At 42.0% G+C, this 23,176-nt stretch overlaps 1 protein-coding gene across 2 annotated transcripts in view; it reads right to left on the minus strand.

Annotated features, from left to right (window-relative positions):
- Window positions 1–23,176, minus strand: part of LOC147709418 (xanthine dehydrogenase/oxidase-like) — a 379,031-nt gene that overhangs the window by 8,637 nt on the left and 347,218 nt on the right. For both annotated transcript variants that reach the window (XM_086927988.1, XM_086927987.1), the window contains exons 32-34: window positions 14,380–14,494; window positions 12,688–12,753; window positions 1,663–1,851 (exon numbers count right to left, since the gene is read on the minus strand). In XM_086927988.1, coding sequence (XP_086784114.1) covers window positions 1,663–1,851; window positions 12,688–12,753; window positions 14,380–14,494 — 370 coding nt within the window. The remainder of the gene's footprint in view (window positions 1–1,662; window positions 1,852–12,687; window positions 12,754–14,379; window positions 14,495–23,176) is intronic.

The raw sequence follows: 23,176 nt of genomic DNA on the forward strand, positions 1-23,176 counted from the left end.
GTTGCAGCAGTATTAGTAGAGTTGTTATTGGTGGTGGTAGTGACGGTAATGGTGCTAGTGGTGAAGCTATTCGTGGTGTTGGTGGTATTAGTGTTATTGTTGGCAATAATAGTGGTTGATGATGGTGTTGTTGGTGGTATTGGTAGTTGTTTATTATTGATGTTCATATGTGTTGGTGGCAGTGGTGTGGTGCTGGTGGCTGTGGGGGTATCAGTGGTGGTATGCTATTGCTGGGGGTCTGGCTGATAGAAGAATAACAGCCTGGCTACAGTATTTCAGTTATAGTAGTTAGTCTGAAAGTCTGCTTGGAGTCACGCCCCATCTTTAATAAGCTGTTGCAGTAGGAGCATATACTTCACCACCTTATTGCTCTCTGTTTATCTCACCAGATGGTTTGACCTCAATATGGTCATTCCGATGTGATAAAAAACAACTCATTTCCAATGCATGCATGAGATAAAGAACTAAGGCCCATATGTATCAAAATCCTATTTTGCGATTCTCAAATAGCGATTTTTTGCGAATCGCTATTTGAGAATCGCAAAATGCTACATATGTAGGATTTGCAATACATTTTGCGAATCCTACATGTTCCTTAATTGCGAATCTCAAATTGCGATTCGCAAGTAAGGAATACCTCCCCATTCATTCCTATGGGCCTAGAGGCCTATAGGAATGAATGGGAAGATATACTCAATTTGCGATTAGCAATTAGAGAATCGCAAATTGATAATGCAATTTCAAGGGTGCAAAGGTGTCAAAAGGCACCCTGTTGCACCCCTGAAATAAGCATGGGTGCACATGTGGCACATATACATGCCCTAAGGGCATGTATGTGCTTCATATTGCACTTTGAAAAATGCATCTTACATTGCATTTAAAGAATCGCAAAATTTGCGATTCCTTAATTGCAATCGCAAAATAAGGAATCACAAATTTTGCAATTTCTTATTTTGCCCACAGATTTGCCTCATACATACCACTCAGCAAAATTGCGATCACAAACGCCGAAAATCTGCTAATTTCGGTGTTTGCCATCCCAATTTTGCTTGATACATATGGCCCAAAATGTGATAAAAGTTTATTAATTGAGTGTACGTTTTACATGTAACCATATCTCTCATGCATTGTAAGTCAAGCCAGGCAGAATGATACACCAAACAGTCAACACCATGACAGTGAAAGAGCAGTATTCCCCTTTTGGCTTAACTAAAATGTGACTGACAATGCCTGAAGCAAATCAGGCACTGGTTTCTCACGGCTGATCCAAAGCCCACTCTAGTATATTGTAAGCAAACGTTTTGCACACAACTGCGCTGTCAACCCAGACCTAAAAAAGGGAGAAATGGGTGGCAAATCAGTTAAAAAAGCATAGAAAAAGAGAAATAAGGAAGGATAGAATATGAAGGTGGTGAAATTCGAAAAATGGATAAAACATAGCCTATGAAAATTGTAAAACAACAAAAAATGGAGTTGTAACTGTTAAATGTTGCCTGCGTTATCCAACATTCATGACTATGTTATTAAATCTATGCCTACATTACATAAAAAATGTTACAGTAGATCCCTAAAATATGTAACTTGAGACATCACATTTCCATGGAGGCACATGCCGCTTACATATAAGCACCTTAGGCCAAGTCTTTAGGTCCCATACATTACCTTCGAGGAATAGATTGCTTTGCTGTTTGGGCAGTCACGGAGCATGGACACGTTAAACTCTGTTGCAATGTCTCCAAAGCCAGGGATCTTGTACATCCCCGGCCCACGGGTGTACAAATTTCCTTCAGGGGAGTACTTCATTTCCTCCAAGGTAAACAGGCCTAGACCTTGAACAAACGCACCTTCAATCTGCAATTAAAGAAAGATGCTGTTGATGTCTTCAAACATATTCAACCTGATTACGCATATGAAACAATAGTGCATTTTTTGCCAATCCTATTAGAAGTTATGATGTCATGGCTGTTCTTCTATATTTCATGTTAATCAACATCACACCCTTCATGATACAGTATGACTTTGGGGGTTCCAATTTAGGCTGCCTATCCCTTTCTTGATTTGTTTTGTTTTGTAGTGTGAACCTAGCCCTGGTTAGTAGCGACATGCTTAACAAAGGGTTTGACAGTACATGCCACTGTGTGCAGCAACTGGAAGTTTACAAAAACGTGGATGAGTTAATATTGGTATTAGGAGATAGAAGCAACATCACATCAGCATTAAATACTTTTACGGTTTATCAAATTTAAATTGGTAATGGTTAGTGTAAAATGTACAACATTTTGTTGTAGATAACCCATGAAGAAGGGTGTTGAAGACACCCAAAATACATTGGGACTGATTTTCTTTATGATTACTAAGAAATTTTACTTCGAGCATCAAAGTTTCACCTGAGCTTGTACTCTGCTTCAGAATAAAAGGAAGCGTTAAGAAGAAACATGGATGAAGTTCTTTTCTTACGTTGACCTTTGGAAGAATTGGAATATTTGTGTTTTGTTCTTATTGAGTGCTGGAAAAAAAACGTGATCGATATGTACTACGTTTGATGTAAAATATTGATGGTACACTCATTCATGATTGTCAAAGGTAGTGCTCTCTCTGTCCAGGACTGGTGAGTCCTGGTCAATTTTTCTTTCAGAATCGGTGGGAGGGTGAAACCACCTCAGACCAAGCACACCAATTGTGATCACTAGAGTCAGAGTTTAACCAGATTAGTGTTTAACTGAGTTCAACATTGCTGTTTTTTCACATTTGTTAGTACTTTTCTACCCGACACAGCACTAAACTGCACCACAAGTATGTCTTTTGAAGACATTGCTCACTTAACAGAAAATAAATCTGAGACCAAACTTTACAGGGCAGCAGAGGCGCAAGAGATTTATGGCCTTATCCGGTAGGTTCTCACTTTTGATTTAACTCAAGGACCTGTTACACAACAACTAAGACAGTTAGAATATTTGATGAGATGCGAAATCAACCAACGTCTACATGCCAGCACTTTAGTTCAATATCACTAGGCTAGCAGGATTCCTAGGGGATTGAGACCTCCCCTAAAACCTATGAGGTTGAAAATTAATAAAAATTTCATGGATAAGTGGTACTCCATTTTGAACAAATATTCACTGGATTTAATTATTTTAATTGTAGAAGAATTATCAAGCGTCTAGTGGGTTTGGAACAAGAAATGCATGAACTGCAAAATTCTTTAAAATCACGTATGGAGGGTGAAGATTGGGCAACATCTCTGGAAGAAATCAACAAAAGGCTAGATGAATACGCTAAGGACATTCATGAGCGCAAGCTGCATAAATTTAGACGTGGCACCATAGATTATAAACTTGATGAAGTTTATTCTTGGGCAGAGGGTTATGCACAAAAACGCTCATATGAAAAGTCAGGCACCACCTCATCTGAGGAGAGTCTAGTATCTATTAGTGAGACCCGTTTATCCAGACTGCCAGTACCAGTGCTGACTGATACCGCACAAACCGAAGTACCTACAGCTTCAACATCTAAGGTGGCTTTTTTTAGAGATAAGTCCAGCAGCAAACAACAAACCTATGGGTCCAACAATAGTTCAATCAGAGGCAGGAAAACCCGCAGAGGTTGCGGACAACACAAAAAAAGTCACCACGGGTCGCAGGCACAAGAAGCATTAGTTGTGAATATTTCTACATCCCCTCTTACAAAAGCACAATCAGCTGTACTGAATAAGGGCATTTCTTCCGTGCCCACTTTCAAAATTAGGCCTTTGCAGACTGAAATTCAATTCTACAAATTCATGAGGAAATTAAGATTAAGATACTTTTTCTCAAATGTAGAATTACCCCAGATGCATGCAGACAAGCCTGAGTACATGGAATTCAAACCCAAAAACACCTTTGTAGGCCCGACCTCACACAAGGTTATGGATTCCTTTGAGACACTGATCAAGAGGGATTTGGCCCAATTACCCACCACATACAGTAAATGATATAACTTAACAGCAGCAGACAGAAAGGCACTCAAATGTTTGAGAATGAAGGAATCAGTAGTTTTCTTACCCGCGGACAAGGGAGCGACACTTGTGGTAATGGACCGCAGCTACTATGACACCAAAGTTTCTTTGATGTTAGCTGATGAAACCACATATTTACCCCATAACCAAGATCCAACTGTAGAGTTCCAGGAGACTCTACTTGAAATATTATCACATGCAGTAGATATGGGATAGATTACAACTAAAACAAGAGATTATTTTACATTCCAAGTTTCCACGCAGACCAATGATCTACATGCTGCCTAAGATACACAAAAGTCTTCAAGATCCGACTTTTCGCCCCATAGTATCGGATTGCAGTTCAATACAGGAACCACTTGGACAATACCTAGACACTTTTTTACAATCATTTGTTCAGTCGGGATCGCCATATGTACAAGACACAACACATTTCCTGAAACTGCTGAGTGAGCTAACATTGCCACCAGTCACAGAAATATGGCTAGGAACAGTGGATGTAGTGTCCATCTATACCTCAATATCCTACGCCGAGGGCATAGAGGCAATAGAGTGGGCACTGCTACAGCAAGGAGATATTCAGGCGAATCAGGTTTTTCTCTTAGAGATATTGCAATTCAGTCTATTTAACAGTTACTTCAAATGGCAGGAGAAGTTCTTTTAACAAACCAATGTAACTTCCATGGGCTTTTCAGGGGCTCCCAGCTACGCTAACTTTTTCATGATGAAATTTGAACAAGAAAATATTCCTAATGATTCATCTTGAATGGAGCATCTCATCAATTACTGCAGGTATATTGATGATATATTCATCTTTTGGCAGGGCTCCAAAAATGACTTGGAACAGAAGCTGAGTGTGTTGAATTACATAAACCCCAGGATTCAATTCACGTACACACTAGATAAACAGAGAATTTCATTTTTGGATGTTAATGTAGAACTGTATGGCACGGACATCTGCACCAAGTTGTACAAGAAGCCCACAGACCGTAACAATACACTACTTTTCAGTAGTTTTCATCCTGAGACCTTAAAGAAAATCTCCCTTTTCTCAATTTTTTAAGGATGCAACTTATATCTTCAGATAATTTACGACTTTGAAGAAGCACTAATAGAAACCAAAAGGTGCTTTTTGGACCGGGTGTATCCTTACAAGATTGTGGAAAGTTCAGCAAGAAGAGTAGAGGAAATTCCAAGAGACTCCATATTGACAACAACAGAAAAACCACCCAACAAAAGGTAAGTGTTTGTTTCCACATTTCAACACAATCACTAGCCATCAAGAAAATAATTCGAAACTGTTGGGACCTGTTACAAACAGAGCCTGACTTTGAGAATCTCTTTCAGGATCCCACGATTTTTGCATACAAAAGATCCAATAACCTTCGGGAGTTACCGACTAAGAAAACCACCTACGATATGGAGCAACATAAGGGGATACAGAGATGCTATAATTGTTCACATTGTAACAACGCCATCATAGGCAACACTATAACACATCCATGGTCAGGGAAACCAATAAAGCTACAATTCACAGCTAACTGTAATACCCAGCATGTTATTCATGCAATTCGTTACCTGTGTGCATTATATTATGTACGAAAAACTGAAAGATCACTTAGGATTCGTATGACTGAGCACAAGAGCAGGATTATAACCAGATCCTTGAATTCACCATTAGCTAGTTATTGGTCAGAGGGGCACCACACCATAGCTCAACTCAGGTTCAGAGTACTGGAGGTAGTCACACTCTGCAATGATAGAGACATGACAAAATACATCACACAGAGAGAGACTTTCTGGATTAGATACTTAGACAGACATGACAAAATACATCACACAGAGAGAGACTTTCTGGATTAGATACTTAGACACTATGTCCCCTAAGGGATTGAACGATAAACTGGAGCTATCATGTTTCTTGTAGAGCAATCCCTATACTTGGAATTCTGCTAAAACTGTTTGTTTGTTGTTCATCACTGTTGCTTAATATTTATGTTTATCATTGATTGCGTTCGTTTTTTCTATACTCGCAAGAGCAGTAGTAGAAGATATTGTTCTGACTGGATTTTGTTATTGCTGTTTATCATGCACTATTCTTCAACATATTTGCACAGGCAAACACTGGGGGGTGACATGTTAGGATGTTGCACATGTTACGAGTTTTATTTCTCTTGTTTTGATTGAGAATATTGTTAAACCATAGTATCAGTTTTTAACTTGGTGTGTGAGAGATTTGTGAACAGTGGATTTTCTCCAGTGATATTGGTGAGGACATGAGTTTGTGCATTCATACAGGAAGTGTTTGCCCATACCTTGATCTTGGTATGCAAGTAGTTGCATTATTGAAGATTAATTTGCTTTTGTTTGGTTATGGTTTAGGTAGGTGACAATCATGAATGAATTTCTTATAGGTAACTTTTCAAGCACGGGGTTTCAGCTGCAGTCCTCTTGCAAAATGATTGTGTGTCATCCGCATGTTATTGAAGTAAATGGCTTGTCCTTGGGGCTCAATGAAAAGCAATAAAGTGAGAATCGAGGCATTGGGGAGTCCAGGTGTGACTGAGAGCATGGGCATTTTGTAGGACTTTGTTTGGGCATACCATTGTCTATCAAACGGAAATGAGATAAAGCATTTAGGGTATTATCTGAGATGCCCATTCAAGTGGATAGAGTTCTAAAGACTACTTTGTGGCAACAGTTTCCAAGGTTGCAAAAGGACCAGGATGCAGAGTAAGCGGTTGACCAGGTTATCATTTATACCAGCAACAGGAATAGAAAGCTTTTCTAAATGTTTAATTAGAAGTTGATGAAAGGAAATACTTAGGGTAGACAATAGATATTTTGTTAGCTGGTGTGAAAAGAAGGCGAACGGCCATGTTTGTAGCATATTCTTGTCTTTAGGTTGTATACACTGTAGTTAAATGACTGTATGCTAATCTCAAACATCATGAGATTTTTTCTCAATTTTACAAAAACACTCTACTGAAGATTGGAAAAGTAGCCAGGTGTTCAACATTTTGAGTGAAATTAAACTTTATGCAACTAGGATTGGCTGTGCAGAATAGACAAGGGGAAATTAGGGATTTAGAGACCCAAGAGATTTACATCAATTTTGGTAGAAATTTGAGAACACTGACTGCTTTCAATTACTTTCTTACAAATTTAATCCTACCAGACTTGTGGAAAAACCCACCGGTGGGTGAATGACAAGTTAATACATTTGAGTGTTATATGAGAAGAAACTGAAAACATTTCCCCTAAGTGGGCCAATGAGTGATCAATGTGGAAGTTCAATTCCACATACTATGGTGACTTTTACCATGTTGAATCTCTCAAGAAAAGTTATGTTCTGGAGATGAAACATGTCAGGAGGCAGGCCAGGAAGTATGGCTTAGTGCTTAAGACTCAGTGAGCGTGGGAGAGCAACACTCACAATTAATCTATCTCATCAAAGAGAATGTATGTACTAGCTGAATCAGAAACAGAATATCTTAAATAGCACATAGATGTGGCTAATGGATTTATTGGGACATCACAGTCCCCTGCATTTTCTTTCATATTTTTTGTTCCTGGGAATGGGGGTGAATTGAGAACATGCATATGTATGGATCCCTGAATAGAATAACAGTGAACAATCATTACCCTTTGCAATATTATCTACGCTGTTAGATCAGACCCGAAATTCAAACATATTCTCAAAGTTAGATCTCTAAAAAGTTTACCATCTAGTCTGATGAATGGAAAATGCCATTCCAGAGTAAGTTTGGGTTGTCTGAATACCAGTACGTGGCTTTGGATTCTGCAACACCCCTGTAATATTTCAGTATTTTATTTATGAAGCATTAGGAGGGTTTTTGGATGTCTTCTGTAATGTCTATATAGTTGATTTAGACTCATTGGGAAGTCATTTATCACATATTAAGGCAGTTATATGATTGAGAGATAATAGTCTTGTGTTACGATGGATAAATGGTCCAAGCTGCTACTGTAGTGTTTTTGAGAAACAGAGCTACAGCAGAGGGCATCATTCAGACGGATGAACAGAATGGTACCTGTTGTATCTTCTTGTATCTTGCTTAATGTTCTATGTGCATGACATGCTCACTGGATTATAGAGTGTGGAATCCAGGGAGCAGATGAAGGATGCACTGTTGCTGAAGTGGTTGGTCCTTGTGTGCCTCTGGAGTTGTATACTGAATAAACTACTTTTGCCACTTCCATCCACTGTACTTCTAGTCATTTCAGTACCAACTATTGAGTGGCTCACACCAATTACTGTTAAGGCTATTCAAAATTGTTTGGGCTTTTCCAATTTTTGTAGGAGGTTCCTTGATCATTTTTGTGAACTTTTAAAGACCATTAGCAAGTTACTATACAAATCAGCAGTTTGTATTTGTCAAGGAATTCCGGTTCTTGAATGAGCATCTTTCTGGTCTTCCTATTTTGCAACTATGTAATCTAAAGTATCCTTTTATCATGGAGATGGGTACTTTCTATAAATACATGGCATGTTAATCCAGTAGTTTATTTTTGTAATGACATTTTAATCAGCTTAGTTAAATTACACATTCATCAATAGAGAACTTTGGCCATTAAAATATCTTTTGAGGAATGGATATATTACTTATAGTGGGCCAAGTACAATAAGGGGACGCCTCTTAGCTGGGGCAGCTGTTGCACTTTATAATTTCCTTTCTGACAAAGGTCCTTACAAATGGTTGCTTTATAGATAAGAAGACTTGGTGAAAGGAACAAAAATATAGATATGAAATATCTGAATTGGTATATTAAGGAAAACTGTGTTTTTCTCATCAGTTCAGTTCAGACAACAAGCTATAAATTGGTTTAATGAATCAAAGCTTGCTGGACATTGTGGCATAGCTAACACTTAGTAGTAAGGGGAGATTTGTGCTGAAGTCTAATTGCTTATATTAAGAGTTATGTGTAAACATGATCTACTTGTGCTCGAATTATTACCAACAGGCTTATTGAGACCTTTGCCTGTTCCACCTTGGCCTTGGCATATAGTGTCATTGGGGTTATCCAAAGGTCAAGGTGGAACTGTGTTATTGTAGTGGTTGTAAACCATTTGACTACCATGAGCCATTTTATCTCCCTCAGTGGGTGACCCATTTCCAAAGATTTGTCACAAGCTCCTGCACAACATATTATTTGATTCCATGGTATCCTGCACGTCGTGATTACTGATAAATGGTCTCAGTTTATCTCAAAATTCTCATCTGCCTTGTTTAAAGAGCTAGATATGGAAGTCCGAATGTCCAACAGTTACCACCCTCAGGAGGACTGACTAAAAGATTGAATTAATATGTTGGACAGTATTTGAGATATTAAGCATTGTTAAAAGAGGATACATGATGCAAGAATTTGTGGTTAGATGAATTAATATACAATAATACTGAACACTCATCCATGGGTAGGTCACCTCTCTTTTCCATGTATGCTTACTTTGCCCGAATATTACTTTGGTTCCTTCTCCATCTATTTCAGGTGATTCTGTGCAAGGAGTTAGTAGATATTCAGAGTCCAGCACAGAAAGCCTTAGAAAATGCCTAGGTTACTTATAAATGATATGTTGATCGAAAGAGAAGACCTGCACACAATATGTTATAAGTGAGTAAGTATGGTTTATTTATTTGCTTTGAGGTGTTTTATGTAGCGCGAACATGACCTGTCAAAGTATCAGAGCGCATATACATACAGGGAGAAATGCAATAAGGAATACACAAGCAGCAATACAGATACAATATGTCAGTTGGCCTGGCAGATTCAAGATCTAAAGGTGCCCATAAGAAAATAATCAAGCTGAGTGGCTTCAGGGCTACTATTGAAGCAAACTATTCAACAGAAGTGTTTTTACTTATTTTTTGAAGGAGGTAGTCGAGGGGTTTGACCTGAATGCGGGAGGCAGTGCGTTCCATATTCTTGGGGCTAGACTGAAGAAGGAGAGATTGTAAGTTTTCTTCTTGTTGAACTTCTGTGATTTCATCAGTAGGGAGTTAACACTTTTTAAGGAATGACTACCACCAAACAATTCGAGTTTATTGGCCAGGTAGACAGGAGTGTTATGGTGAAGGGCCTTGTTTCTCATGCAGGCTATCTTCAAGTGGATCCTTGCTTCAAACTGAAGCAATTTTAGGTGTTTTAGGTCTGGTTAACCACAAAAAATGTGCATCTGAAAAAATCTTCAACATTGCAATTTAAGTTTGTGAGTCCATTTGTGAGATTAGGAATCAAATTACAGTATGATTGAAATTGCTATCACTCTATGAAAGTTCATTAAGTGTTTCATGAATCTTTGCTTTAACTTTGTTCAGCAAAAACATAGCCTGCTCCACTTTGATGTCCATTCAGGTAAATGCTGAAAGAGAATATGATGTGCATAAGATCGATTACGCAAAGATTATCAGAAATGTGTTGCAATAGATGGTGCAGTGGAAGGGTTTGGTCTTGAGAAATGCTCAAAATACCAAATGTCTAATATTTATTTTTTAGAGCAATTGTATGCAAGACATCCTGGTAAACCAGGAACTCCGCCATCTAGATAGTGAAATTTGAGGGAGCATTGTACGGAGGCATGTCAGGAGGTATAGTCATCACTTAAAACTCAGTGGTCATGGGGCAGCAATACTCTAAATCCGCTCATACTGAGCCCACCTCAGAGAAGCGAAGGCTTGCAGTCCTCACTGAGTGTCACCGATGTTCTATGTGAGGCTTCACATTTATGGAGAATGCACTACCTGGCAGCACCCAGATGATTAACTACATTTGCCAGCGGTCCATGAAATCATTCTTTGTTTGGAGATGGCAACAGTCATCTTGAACTATCAGGAATTACTTCCCTTGTAGTTTGTGGCATCCTTGCTAGGCATTGCCTTAAATGCTGCTACAGCCAGGAATTTGTTATGTAGATTTAGGAACTTCTTTTGTAAACAGTCATAACTTGCTTAGTAGTTTGTTGGAGGACATTTGAGATGACAGAGAAGTATTCTGAAAGTCAAGCTGTGATGTGAAAACAAAACAAACTATTTTCTACATGTACATTGGAACATTTCTAATGACTTTAAAGGTTGTTACATTACACATACTTTGGGTTGCTCCTGTGACAGAACAGAAGAAATTCTCAGAATAAGTTATATGATATGCATCAGAATTCCATAAAGGACTATTAGATTTGCTAGGACAGGGGCTACAACACACTACTGCTTGTTAATTAAGGTTTGTAATGGCACAAGAATAAAATAGGAAGCATACCTATATACTACAGAGATTATACAGTCACAAAGCTTGAGGTAATTATTTTTCTAACAGGGAGACATGTTAATGAACTTAGATCGAAAGAACTCATGTCTTGTTTTCTGTAGATTGACATCAGAGAGTTGGCTTCACAGAGATACAGCTAAGGTGTATCCATTCATTGTTTATATTAGATGTAGGACTTTCATCGAAGATTGTTAGGATATCTCTTATTTCTTTTTAGCTTCCCACTTCACTTGACAAGTCAGACTTGTGGTATCCAATACCTCGGTTTTCTCTCTTCTCCCTTTCTCCTTTTTCTTACTAGCCCTCCTACTCTTTTTCCATGTGGTCAGGTTGAGGTGGTGAGAGACAGAAAAGGTATTCGCTCCCACTGAATCAAGAATACAAGGTTAGTGCCTGATTCACAAAAGTAAACTTGTACTTGTTAGTATTCACAAACTACAAGTTTAATTTTAGTAATAACAGATTGTTCAAAACACCGCCACCACGCGGCTCTTCTGACTTCCCAAACATTCTTCTGTATCCGGCCTCCTTCAAGACCTCCACTGGCTTACCGTGGATAAACGCATCAACTTTAAGGCCCTCTGCTCCATGTATAAAATCAATGCCACATCAGCCCTGATTTTTTACAAAAGTTGGCTGTGTCTCATCTTCCATCCTATATACTGGGTTCTGGTAACAAGTCTCTTTTTTTCAGTGCTTAAATTCAGACGCTTGTGAATAGGTGGCCGATCATTCTCTTTCATTGGCCCTAAACTCTGGAACACACTCCCACAGTCACTCATAGGATGCAACTCCCTGATCTTGTTCCGCAAACAGTTAAAAACTTGGCTATTCTAGGTCATATAGCAGGTTACTGACTAATGTCCTCCAGTGCTAAGAAACCTCACAGGTTGGTATGCGCTATACAGGAATTAATTATAATAACAGTAGTTTTGTGACTGCTGAGACTCTGCAGTTGGGGTGGATGGGCCTGTATCCCCGCAGGCATAAAATTACTATTAGTAAAATTAAAGTGTAAGTTTACCTGTGTGAAGCAGGCCCTCAGTGTTTCTGATAAAAACAATTCTTGTCATCTTTTCCAAATGTCTATTTGACTTTCTTCCAATGCCTGCGGGCCAGGCATTTACCTACCACGCCTGTACCACTGAAATGCGCTCCCTCTGTTCATTCATGCTTGTCCCAGTAAAAAAAAATAATCTCAAAACATTGCTGTTTTAATTAGTTTCAATTAGTTTTAATTAGCTGTCTTTGTCATCTCTTGCCTGACAGAGTGCAATAATGCCCCTTTGGGGTCGTGTCACAGAGCTAAATCAAGGTCCAATGAGCATAACTGACAGGCACATTGAGCACAACACAAAAATAAAAACAATTTATGAAGAGAAATCGCCTCAAGAATATTTCTTGCTCACCTGTCCTATATCTATAGCTGGGTTAAGACTTTTGCCGACATCCATCACTATATCTGTACGAAGGTTCTGCAAATTGAAAATGACGGGTATGAATTTGAAAAGAAAGTTAAAATTATACAACACTCTCTTTTAATTAACACTCTGTAACTTAAAGCCCTTTTGTCTGTCAGAATTACAAATAGCGAATTCTGTTTTATTTTTATGTGGTATTTTAATTGGATTAGTGCTGACAACACTTCAAATCCTCAAAAATATCTAATAATTTGTCAAAATGCTCCTAGCTTGTTATACTTATGAGAATGAAAATGTGTACGATAAAAAATGACAAGATAAGACAAGAGGCGTTCATGGAGAGCAATGGAACCTTGTTGCTCTTTCACATGACAAAATGTATACATGGGACCCAATTCACAAAAGTAATCTGAGACAAAATCCTAACTTACAACTTTCGGTATTCACAAAAGGCATTTAGGAGTAGTAAAGTTAGGATTCCTAACTTTACTACTCCTAAAATGAGACAAAATCCTAACTTTACGACTTTCGGTATTCACAAAAGGCATTTAGGAGTAGTAAAGTTAGGATTCCAAACTTTACTACTACTAAACTGAGAAAATCCTAGCTTTACAACTTTCGGTATTCCCAAAAGGCATTTAGGAGTAGTAAAGTTAGGATTCCTAACTTTACTACTACTAAACTGAGAAAATCCTAACTTTACGACTTTCGTTATTCACAAAAGACATTTAGTAGTAGTAAAGTTAGGAATCCTAACTTTACTACTACTAAATGCCTTTTGTGAATACCGAAAGTCATAATGTTAGGATTTCTAACTCCTGGTGTTTCATGGGCCTTTTCTGGGAAAAATCTTAGGCTTGGTTCACAAAAGTAATCAAAGACAAAATCCTAACTTTACTACTTTCGGTATTCACAAAAGGCATTTAGTAGTATTACAGTTAGGATTCCTAACTTTACTACTACTAAACTGAGAAAAATCCTAACTTTATGACTTTTTGCATTCACAAAAGTAATTTAGTAGTAGTTAAGTTAAGATTCCTATCTTTGCTATTACTAAACTGAGAAAAATCCTAACATTATGACCTTCGGTATGCACAAAAGGGATTTAGTAGTAGTAAAGTTAGAATTCCTAACTTTACTACTACTAAACTGAGAAAAATCCTAACTTTACGACTTACGGTATTCACAAAAAGGGATTTAGTAATAGTAAAGTTAGGATTCCTAACTTTACTACTGTGGAGGCGTAGGATTCTGATGCATTCCCAGGTTTTCGAAATGTTGTAAATCTGGGAATACAGCAGAATCCATGGGTGTTGTGTGGGAGCACCCACAGCAACACCTATGGCATGCCCCTTTCATGCAAAGTGCTCTGTGAAAAGAGGCAGTATTTACAAGGCCGCGAAAAAGCCACTCAGGGTGGCTTTACGTGGCTTTGTAAATATGGAGCACCACACTGCGCCAACGGCGGCCAAGGAGATTGTAAATATATCCCTCTGTCTGAGGAGCTTGTAAATATGCCCCTCTGTCTTTATGAACTATCCCCTCCATTTTTCGCATACACTTCTTTAGCACTTTGATTTGGGGTTTTGTAAAAAAAATGACTGTTGTTTCATCTTGTGTGACTTTTGCCTCACAATAATATTATTTGATGGTAGTTAAAATAGAATAAATGTTGCCAACCTTATGGTCCCCAGTCAAGCAATCGATCTCCACCTCAGAGCAGGCGACCCCATAGGAAAAGTAGCTGAAAGGTGTTCCTTGCTTTGTTTCAAAGTTGTATCCACTAACGGGTGTCCTGTAGCAGGAGACAGGCAAAAACAATGACAACACAGAAGCATTACTGTAAATGCATCATGATGAACACACAAATAGTTTAAACGCTGTGAAATGATGTATAAAACATGCAGACATAGAAGATTATCTTAAAATGTGAGAGCTGTCCCTGACAAGTCACTTGGACATATAATAAATCAGTGTGGTCTAGTGAGCGAAGCAGCCAGACCTGGGAAAGGGTTCTTGTACACTGACCTTTGTACCACCTCCACTTTTGTACTCTCAATGATGAAAAAAAGAGAGCTATTTACCATCTGGCAGACAAACTAAAGTTCTCTGCAATCAACACACCTCAGGGAGCACAAAACATCATATAACGAAGCCTCCTTCAATAATAGCCAGACTGGGTTCCAGTTTCTAGTTTGAATTTTGGGCCCTGATTATAAGTTGGATTGAGCAGAGTGTACAAGTGAGATACTGCTTCACTCAATTATTATCAGCCCGCTGTCTACACACCTGGATTTCCTGGGTGTAGGAACACCAGACCCAATTTCACCAGCCGGAAAATCTAGCAGATAGAATCACATGAGACTCAGGCTTCATCCTCGACCCCAGACCCTGCTTGCCCCCCTTCCAGGTCACGGGAGAGAACTGAAGGCCAGCCCCTGATGCTACACAGCGTCAGCACTGTCCAAATCCCCTGTACAGCTCCTGCGCACAGCCCCGCGTCCATTCACCACTTGGTTATAATAGTGGTAAATGGGAGGTACTTGCCCCCGGATAGGAGACACTGCATGCAGATTTGGACCCAGTAAATCTGAGTCCACATGATATTCCATATTCCAGGGTCAAAAAACTCATGATAACCACATTTATGTGTGTAAGGGATACCAGCTGGAAACATTATTTCCTGCCACACAGCATCCCCTCACATAATCCTGGTTGACTTTTAATCAGGGCCTTAATGGCTAAACTGAAGGAGGGACGACGCGGTTTCTTGCCTGCTTTCTTACCACGTGATTCTACTGCTGCTATCTGCCCACTCCTCGCGGCCCCCGCTTCGCGGGAGCCGCTCGAGGCTACCACCAGTGAGGACTCCCTGATAACGAGAGGAGCCCTGCAGAGACGTTTCACCCCTGCGGGACTGCGAGGACCAGCGGGCGCTGCGCTTGGAGACTCGCCGCAGCTGGTCCTCTTCCCGCCCCCCTCCCGCCTGGATTAAAGAGCTGAGGGCTGGGTGCTCAGTGTACTGCCGCTGAAGGAGGTACGACGCGGTTTCTTGCCTGCTTTCTGACCATGTGATTCTACTGCTGCTATCTGCCCACTCCTCGCGGCCCCCGCTTCGCGGGAGCCGCTCGAGGCTACCACCAGTGAGGACTCCCAGATAACAAGAGGAGCCCTGCAGAGACGTTTCACCCCTGCGGGACTGCGAGGACCAGCGGGCGCTGCACTTGGAGATTCGCCACAGCTGGTCCTCTTCCCGCCCCCCTCCTGTTGTATACAGATAGCGTCTGACGCGCACGCGGGACGCGAGCGGGGCAAAGCGCGGAGCGAAGCCCGGGCAAAGGGCGGGCCGTTTGAGGCCGTTCGAGGACCGGAGAGACCGGGACAGGGCTACCCCCCCTGGTTGGGACCATTCCAATACCCCACTTCCTACAGCCTTGGACCACTTAGACACAGAGATGTGTACCAGGGAAACAAGGAGCAAATCCGCACAGGTTGTGGCTGGAGCCACCAAAGGTACCATCGACAACTACTTTGTCAAAGCTGGTTCTATTTTGATAGATGAAATTGCTGTACTTGAAAGACATATCTCCCAAGAAATCGATTGGGTAAGGAGATCATCAATGGGTCCAATGGCTCTGGCGAAGACTCCTGAAGGAAGGCCAGATCTTCACAGCTCTAACCAGGAGGGTCCAGAGGCTAACCAGTCAGCTATTATTCCAGACCTCACTATGGAGGCTTTAAATGATCTTGAGGATATGAGCCTCATGACTCTACCAACGGCCCAAATACCATCTGTCCCACTCCCAATCTCTAGTAAGGACTTGGCTATAGCCAGCACTAGCGAGAACCCTATTGATCCCCCAAGGGGAGTAAGGGAGGGAGCCATTCAAAAAAGGAAGAAAGGGGGGCAAACCAAAGGAGGCAGCAAGCTAAAAACAGCTAAACCCAACCCTGCTAAGGATGCTGCTAGCTCATGCGGTAATACCTTGGGACAATCACCCAATATTGGTGCGGAGGCCCAACCTATTGTCATTGTACCCGCAGATACACCTTCTCATTCTATCAACATCTCTACAGAATCTTCCAACGAGGACATTACACTCGCAGATATAGGTGCACTGTTCAGGTCACTCTTAAGCCCCCTTGAAGCCCGGTTGATAAAGATCGAAGCCAGGTTGGTTAACCTAGAAAAATCCACAGTCCAGCTGGCAGATAGTATTAAAACAGAAATCAAGGGAGCCAAAGGGGGGCTAGATCAAAAGCTCAAAAAGAGTGCAGACCCCTTAACTTCAACGAAGAAAACTGGACCAACCACTTCTCATCAAACACAACATAAACCTAATCAAAATATTTTATTTATTTATTTTGAGATTTGTAAAGCGCCTGGTGACCCAAAGGCATCCCCGCGCTATAATTCTGTAAAATCCTGAACGGACGGGAACCAGTGACTATTTAGGGAAGAGGAGGGTTTTGAGTCTTTTGCGGAACAACGTGTGGCTGGGTTCCAAACGCAGCAGACGAGGGAGGGCGTTCCATGCGGAGGAGGCCTTGACCGAGAAGCGTCGTCCACCGGTGCGCGACTTCTTGAATCTAGGTACTGTGGCCAGATGTTCGTTGTCAGAGCGGAGGTTTCTGTGGGCTTTGTAGGGTGTGATCATATGTTTGAGGGTGGCAGGTCCAACCCCATTAATGAGTTTGTGCGGAATAAGATTCCGCAACCCTTGGCTACTGCAAACAAAATCACACCACCCACACAAACTCTGACAGCGGCACTCCCATCCTCAAATACATCTACAAAACCTACAGATAATGCCAATCTCTATGACAAAACACAAAGTGATACAAGATCTCTAGAAAATATGCAAAACAACCCTCGTAAAATTAAATCTGTGAATCTACCACCTGATTCGTCCCCCTACACAGTGATCCTGGCGGGTCTACCTGAACTGTCTCTCACTGCCATAGAGACGACTGTCTCACTCAAGAACAAAGTTATTAACTGGTTGTCTTTATACAGACCTCTTCCGCAAGGCATAACCAGCGATGTTCTTATGGGGAGACGTGTCGCCTGGGTGGGCAATCTGAGAAAGACAATTAGAGGTGACTGCGTTGTGGTTAGTTTTAGAGAACCCAGGACAGCCTCTTACATCTGCAGCTGGGCCCCCGATGATCAAGGGAATCTCATCCAGTCTCTCCCTCTCTCATCATTTTACCCATCAAGCATGTATATATCGGAGGATCCAAGATGGGGGTATCATCAGGAACTATTGGGAGATTGGGAGAGTAATAGTGCAGGAAGGAGGGAGCCTCATTATCACAGGAGTATGGTGCCAGAACACTTACCAACGTATGGTGATGAAGAGGGGTGCGAGTATAACACCAGGAGGAGGGGCGGATGGGGTGGAAGACTGAGAGGAATCCCAGGGCCACATAGACTGCACCACCCAGCCTACCTCCCAACTTCTAACAGGTACAGCAGCCTCAAAATGGTTGACTGACTGCTTGACTCCAAAGCTAGGGCCGAGGACCGTTCTTATCTAACAGACCATAGTGAGGATAGAACCTCCCCCTGTGAACAAACTCAGCCTCTAATAGAATTAATAACTGTTCCTAACAAACCCAGCCACTCCCAAGACCCCGGAAACTTTACAGCAGATGCATTGGGCATTGGTAGCAATCTATGGGCTATACAGGGGGAATCACAACAAAACACAATGGTAAATCCTGTTGCCAAAGAGAACAACCACTCCAACACTGTGCCACCATCTCCAAGACTTCCAGCACTTAACATGATTTCATGGAATGTAGCTGGCCTTGGTAACAAAATAGAATGCCCGGAGTGGATGTCATTCATTAGCTCAAAAAGTGTCTGCCCCTTCCAGGAAACCTGGGCAAGAGATGAGTGCACATGCCCGGGGTTCGCAGTGTTTACAAAAAAAGCTAAATGGGGGGGAAGGGGACGACGGTCAGGAGGGTTGGCAACCTTGATTGCCTCCCAACTAGGCTGTAAGGCTAGGTGCTTAGCTGTTGACTCCGAGGATATACTACCTGTCCTGTTAGAATGGCCAAATCTTGCTAAATTGATGGAATTAAACGTCTATTCGAGACCCGCTGTTATATCATGCGAATCGAATACAATCGAAGAACTCTCGGTTTTTCTGAGTGAAATCCCAAGGGACCTCCCCCATGTGGTCGCAGGGGATTTGAACTCGTACTACGAGCCACTCCCCGGCCTTATTGATGGACCCTCCCTAGAGGAGGACTCAAGATGGCGGATACCAGTCACTGTGGCACCCCCACCAAGAGCCTGGACTCCCCTTGCACTTTAGATAACCGCACTGACCCTCAACCATGGTCTAAGAGCATGCAACGGGCGCACAAAATCAGATAATCCCAAGTAAATGCACTTACAATAAATTAGGAAGTGAATCTAGACTTGACTACGTCCTAGTTCAATTGTCAAGTTGGTCACAAATTATTGATTTTAAGGTTCTGGATAGAGAGGACAGTGACCACAACGCCCTTGAACTCGAATATGCCATGCCAGGCATCGAGGACATGGGACTGGACAAAGAAAATGCAATTACAGGACTACTCCTGGGGAATAGTAGGAGGCGAGTCAGGTGGGGGAAACTCGCCACATGTGGCGTCAAGTTACCTAGGTTCTATGCCAGAATTACTGCAGTACTAGAAAAGGCATTCGCTCTTGCCAACGGATTAGACAACGGGGAAAACAGAGAGCAATTATGGCGAACCCACGAAGACCTAATAAGCAGCCTGGAGTTAGACCTATTTGTCAAAGGAGCAGGTAAATGTAAGGGGACACACAACAAGTCCTGGTATAATGCCACTTGCTGGGACTCAAAACGAGAACTCCTACTCGCAATAAAGGCGCGTGGATGCCGGGAGATGATACAAGCCAAAAGACGGGCCAATAAGACATTGTTGGCTAATGCTAAGGCAGAATGGGACCAAAGACACTGGGAGGAACTTTCTGGTGCACTAGCCACTAAAGATTCTCGCAAATTTTGGCGGCTAGTCAATCACGGGTCAGAAGATCTCCCTTCTGCAATCGAACCCAACATTGCACATGGTATATGGCAAGAGCACTACCAGCAATGGAGGAGGCATCCCAGAGCAACCCCAATTGCACTATTCTGAGTAACTACGAGGGCGAACCCTTCACGGAAAAAGAGGTCTGTGTTGCAATTGCGGGGTTGGCAGGAGGAAAAGCACCAGGGCTTGACGGGGTCCCAGGAGATCTTTTCAAGCAGGAGCCAGGGATATGGGCCCCGTATCTCCTGCTGATATTTAATGCGGTTCTCAAGGGTATGGAGGTCCCCGACACTTGGCTGGGCGCAGAGGTGGTCCCAATATTTAAAAAGGGTCTGCTCCCAGCCAACTATCATCCAATAAGCCTCATCGATGTCTCACAGAAGCTCTTCAGTAGGCTAATATTGGATCGGTTGCAGACCTGGTTGGAGGAAACAGATACCCTTAGCCCATATCAGGCAGGATTAGGAGGGGGGTCTCCACAATCGACCAAATAGTCAGATTAAACCTCATGTACTGGAGGACTGCACTTATCGAGGGTGGCACCTTGTACACCGTCTTCGTGGACCTACGTGCCACCTTCGATTTAGTGCCAAGATCAAAACTGTGGGAGGTAATGGCAGAGCTAGGCGTCCCGAAAGACATCCTTGCAATTTTGATGAAACTACATCATAACAACTTTGCAAGGGTCAGGTGTGGGAGAAGCGGCAATCTAACTGAAAGATTCCCCGTTCGCAGAGGGGTGAGACAGGGCTGTGTGCTCGCACCGACCCTGTTCTGCCTCTTTGTGAACGGGGCAATCGCACACCTGACCGGGATCGCCAACACTGATGCCCCAATATTGACTGGCAGCAGGGTGCCCGTAATCATGTTTGCAGATGACACCCTGCTGCTGTCTAAATCCCCGATGGGCATACAGAGGGTGCTCGATGGTTTTCTGGAGTTCTGCACAGAAAGGGGTCTTGAAAGTAACCAGCAGAAAACGAAATTCATGATCTTAAATCTCAAGTACTCCAAGCGCCCAAATCCCCTGCTTGGTGCAGTACGCTTGGAAAGGGTTCACACAATAGAGTATCTGGGGATAACCTTAAACCAAAACCTCACGTGGGGGGCTCACCAGACCAAAGCGAACATGAAGTTGGCCCAGAAGGTGGGTGGTATTATGAGAAATGCGACCAAGTCAACATACCGCCCTCTGAGTCCCGCTATCCAAATATATAAAGCCCAGGCATGGGGGGGAGTAACCTACGGGGGAGAGATGTGGGGCGATACCTCATCCTCCAACTTGCTGACCACAGAAAACAAATTTTTAAGGCAGCTGACCGCTCTCCCACCAAGTACCCCACTCCTGCCCCTGAGACTGGACCTGGGTTTGAGGCCCATTACGGAGGAACTAGGGCTCAAACCTTTAACATTCTGGCGTCGCGCCTGGAGTAGCCAAGATCTCACCTCCTACAGAACTGAGCTACAGGAATTCCTATCCTTACCTATTGCCAAAGACCCCTTGGTTAAATTATCCTAAGAGAACTTGTGAGACCCTTGGACTACCAGAACTGTGGTCACACCCAGAAAGCACAAGTACCAGGATCCCAAGGAAAGCGCTCTCTAGAGCATACTATGATAAAATGCTTCTCCGAGCCCTGGACAGTGCACGAGAGGGTTCTCTAACACATCATTTTATTACAACCAAAGACTTATACAATCTTGAAAGTGTTTTGGATGGCATGACCCCTGTTTTAACAAGAAAATTATTCCTGCAATGGAGGTATGGGACCCTTCCTCTAATGTCTTTCACCAAAGCATGGTCTGGTCGGTCTCCTACAGAGATTTGCCCCGCATGTGCCCACACTAAGGAGAAAGAAGTACATGTTATTTTTTTCTGTTGAGCCTACCAAAAAAGCAGGAAATTTTGGCTCGTCCCCCTCCTTAAAAACCTGGGATTTAGAACATTCACACCTGCATTTAGACTTATCTCCGCCAATTGTGTTTGCCCTAGCTAAATTTTTAACTGCAATGTGGCATGTCCGAACCCGTTACATAAAAATGGCAGGAGACCCTTGAAAATTCCTTTCCCTCGGTCCACTGTTTCATTTGTTTTAACATTTTTTAACTCATGTATTTAATACTAAATGATATATTGATATTTCGGAATTTTAAATGATGTGTTATATTGTATGTCTTTTATGATCACCTGATCGAAATAAAGATTTGAAATGAATATTAACTACCCCCGAGATGAAGTTTGTCCCATCACTCATGTGGTTTACCACTGGTAAAGGGAAGCAATGTCCATAATTTCCTAAATTTGTTTATTAAAGATCGATCATCCTTAGATATGTGCAGAATCCTGAATCGGTTCACTATTCTGCTCTGTGCCGTCTCCTTGTACAGTTCTCTGTTGTTCCTAAGTTTGGTTTGCCCTATATAAGAACCAATACATAAATACCTAGAAGCATAACCCATGGTAAAGTGTCCAGCTCACCAGTGCACCGGATATTATTAAAGTATGTCTCCACGAACAACACTCCCCAAATCCATCAAGAATGCATTTGCCTTTATTAGTGGGTACAATAGGTGAGATTAAAAACTGGTGAGGTGGTAGTTTGAGGGTGATGGCTCACACCACCACAGGAGTTATGCCAACATGTTTCTGCCCATACTAGAAGCCCTAAGGGTCTGGGGCATTCCTCAGGGCCATGGAAAGATAGTTACCTCTTGGTAGCCTATTTACCTGGATTCTTGGTAAGATAAAAATATGAGAAATTAATTGAAAAACACAAAAGTGCTCAGGTGAGTTCTACCTGAAATGCACAATAAGAACAACCCTAGATTATAGTGTTGTGAACCATTTTAGGACACTATTGTAATTTTCCTGATTCATGCCCTTAAATAGGTATAAATCACCATACCCTTAACTAGGCATAGAAATCATAACCATATTTAGGCATAGCTCATGCAGTCTAAATACGGCAGGGCTACTTCCACTAGTTCCGAAAATCTACAACGATTTCTTGGAAAACTCGGCTTCAGCAGCTAGGGACTTTCCCTTGCTCGAGAACTGACTTGTCCAAGAACTCATGGAGTTTTCAAAGAACCGAGCGTCTTTAATTACGTTATTATGTCCACCTTTACGTCAAACTCAGCACCTTCACGGTATAAATATGCCCACACTCGCCCAAGCAAACACACAGTGGTTTGGAGCGGTTCGACTGTCTACTTGCCCGACGCGCCCTGCTACATCAAGTGCCGAAGGAAGCCGACCCTCCAGCAGACGCACTGAGAGAGACGCTGTCTTTTCTCCTGCCGAGAAATCCAGCTCCAGTGTTTCCAAGCTACCCTTGCGGGTTGTTGGGAAATCGAGTCCTGAGGCTGACCTTCTCCATTCTAAACTAAGGTACGGAGCTGATTAGACCCTTAGAGAAAT

Source organism: Lissotriton vulgaris, chromosome 6 (genome assembly GCF_964263255.1).
Source record: "Lissotriton vulgaris chromosome 6, aLisVul1.2, whole genome shotgun sequence".
NCBI classification, from domain to species: Eukaryota; Metazoa; Chordata; class Amphibia; order Caudata; family Salamandridae; genus Lissotriton; species Lissotriton vulgaris.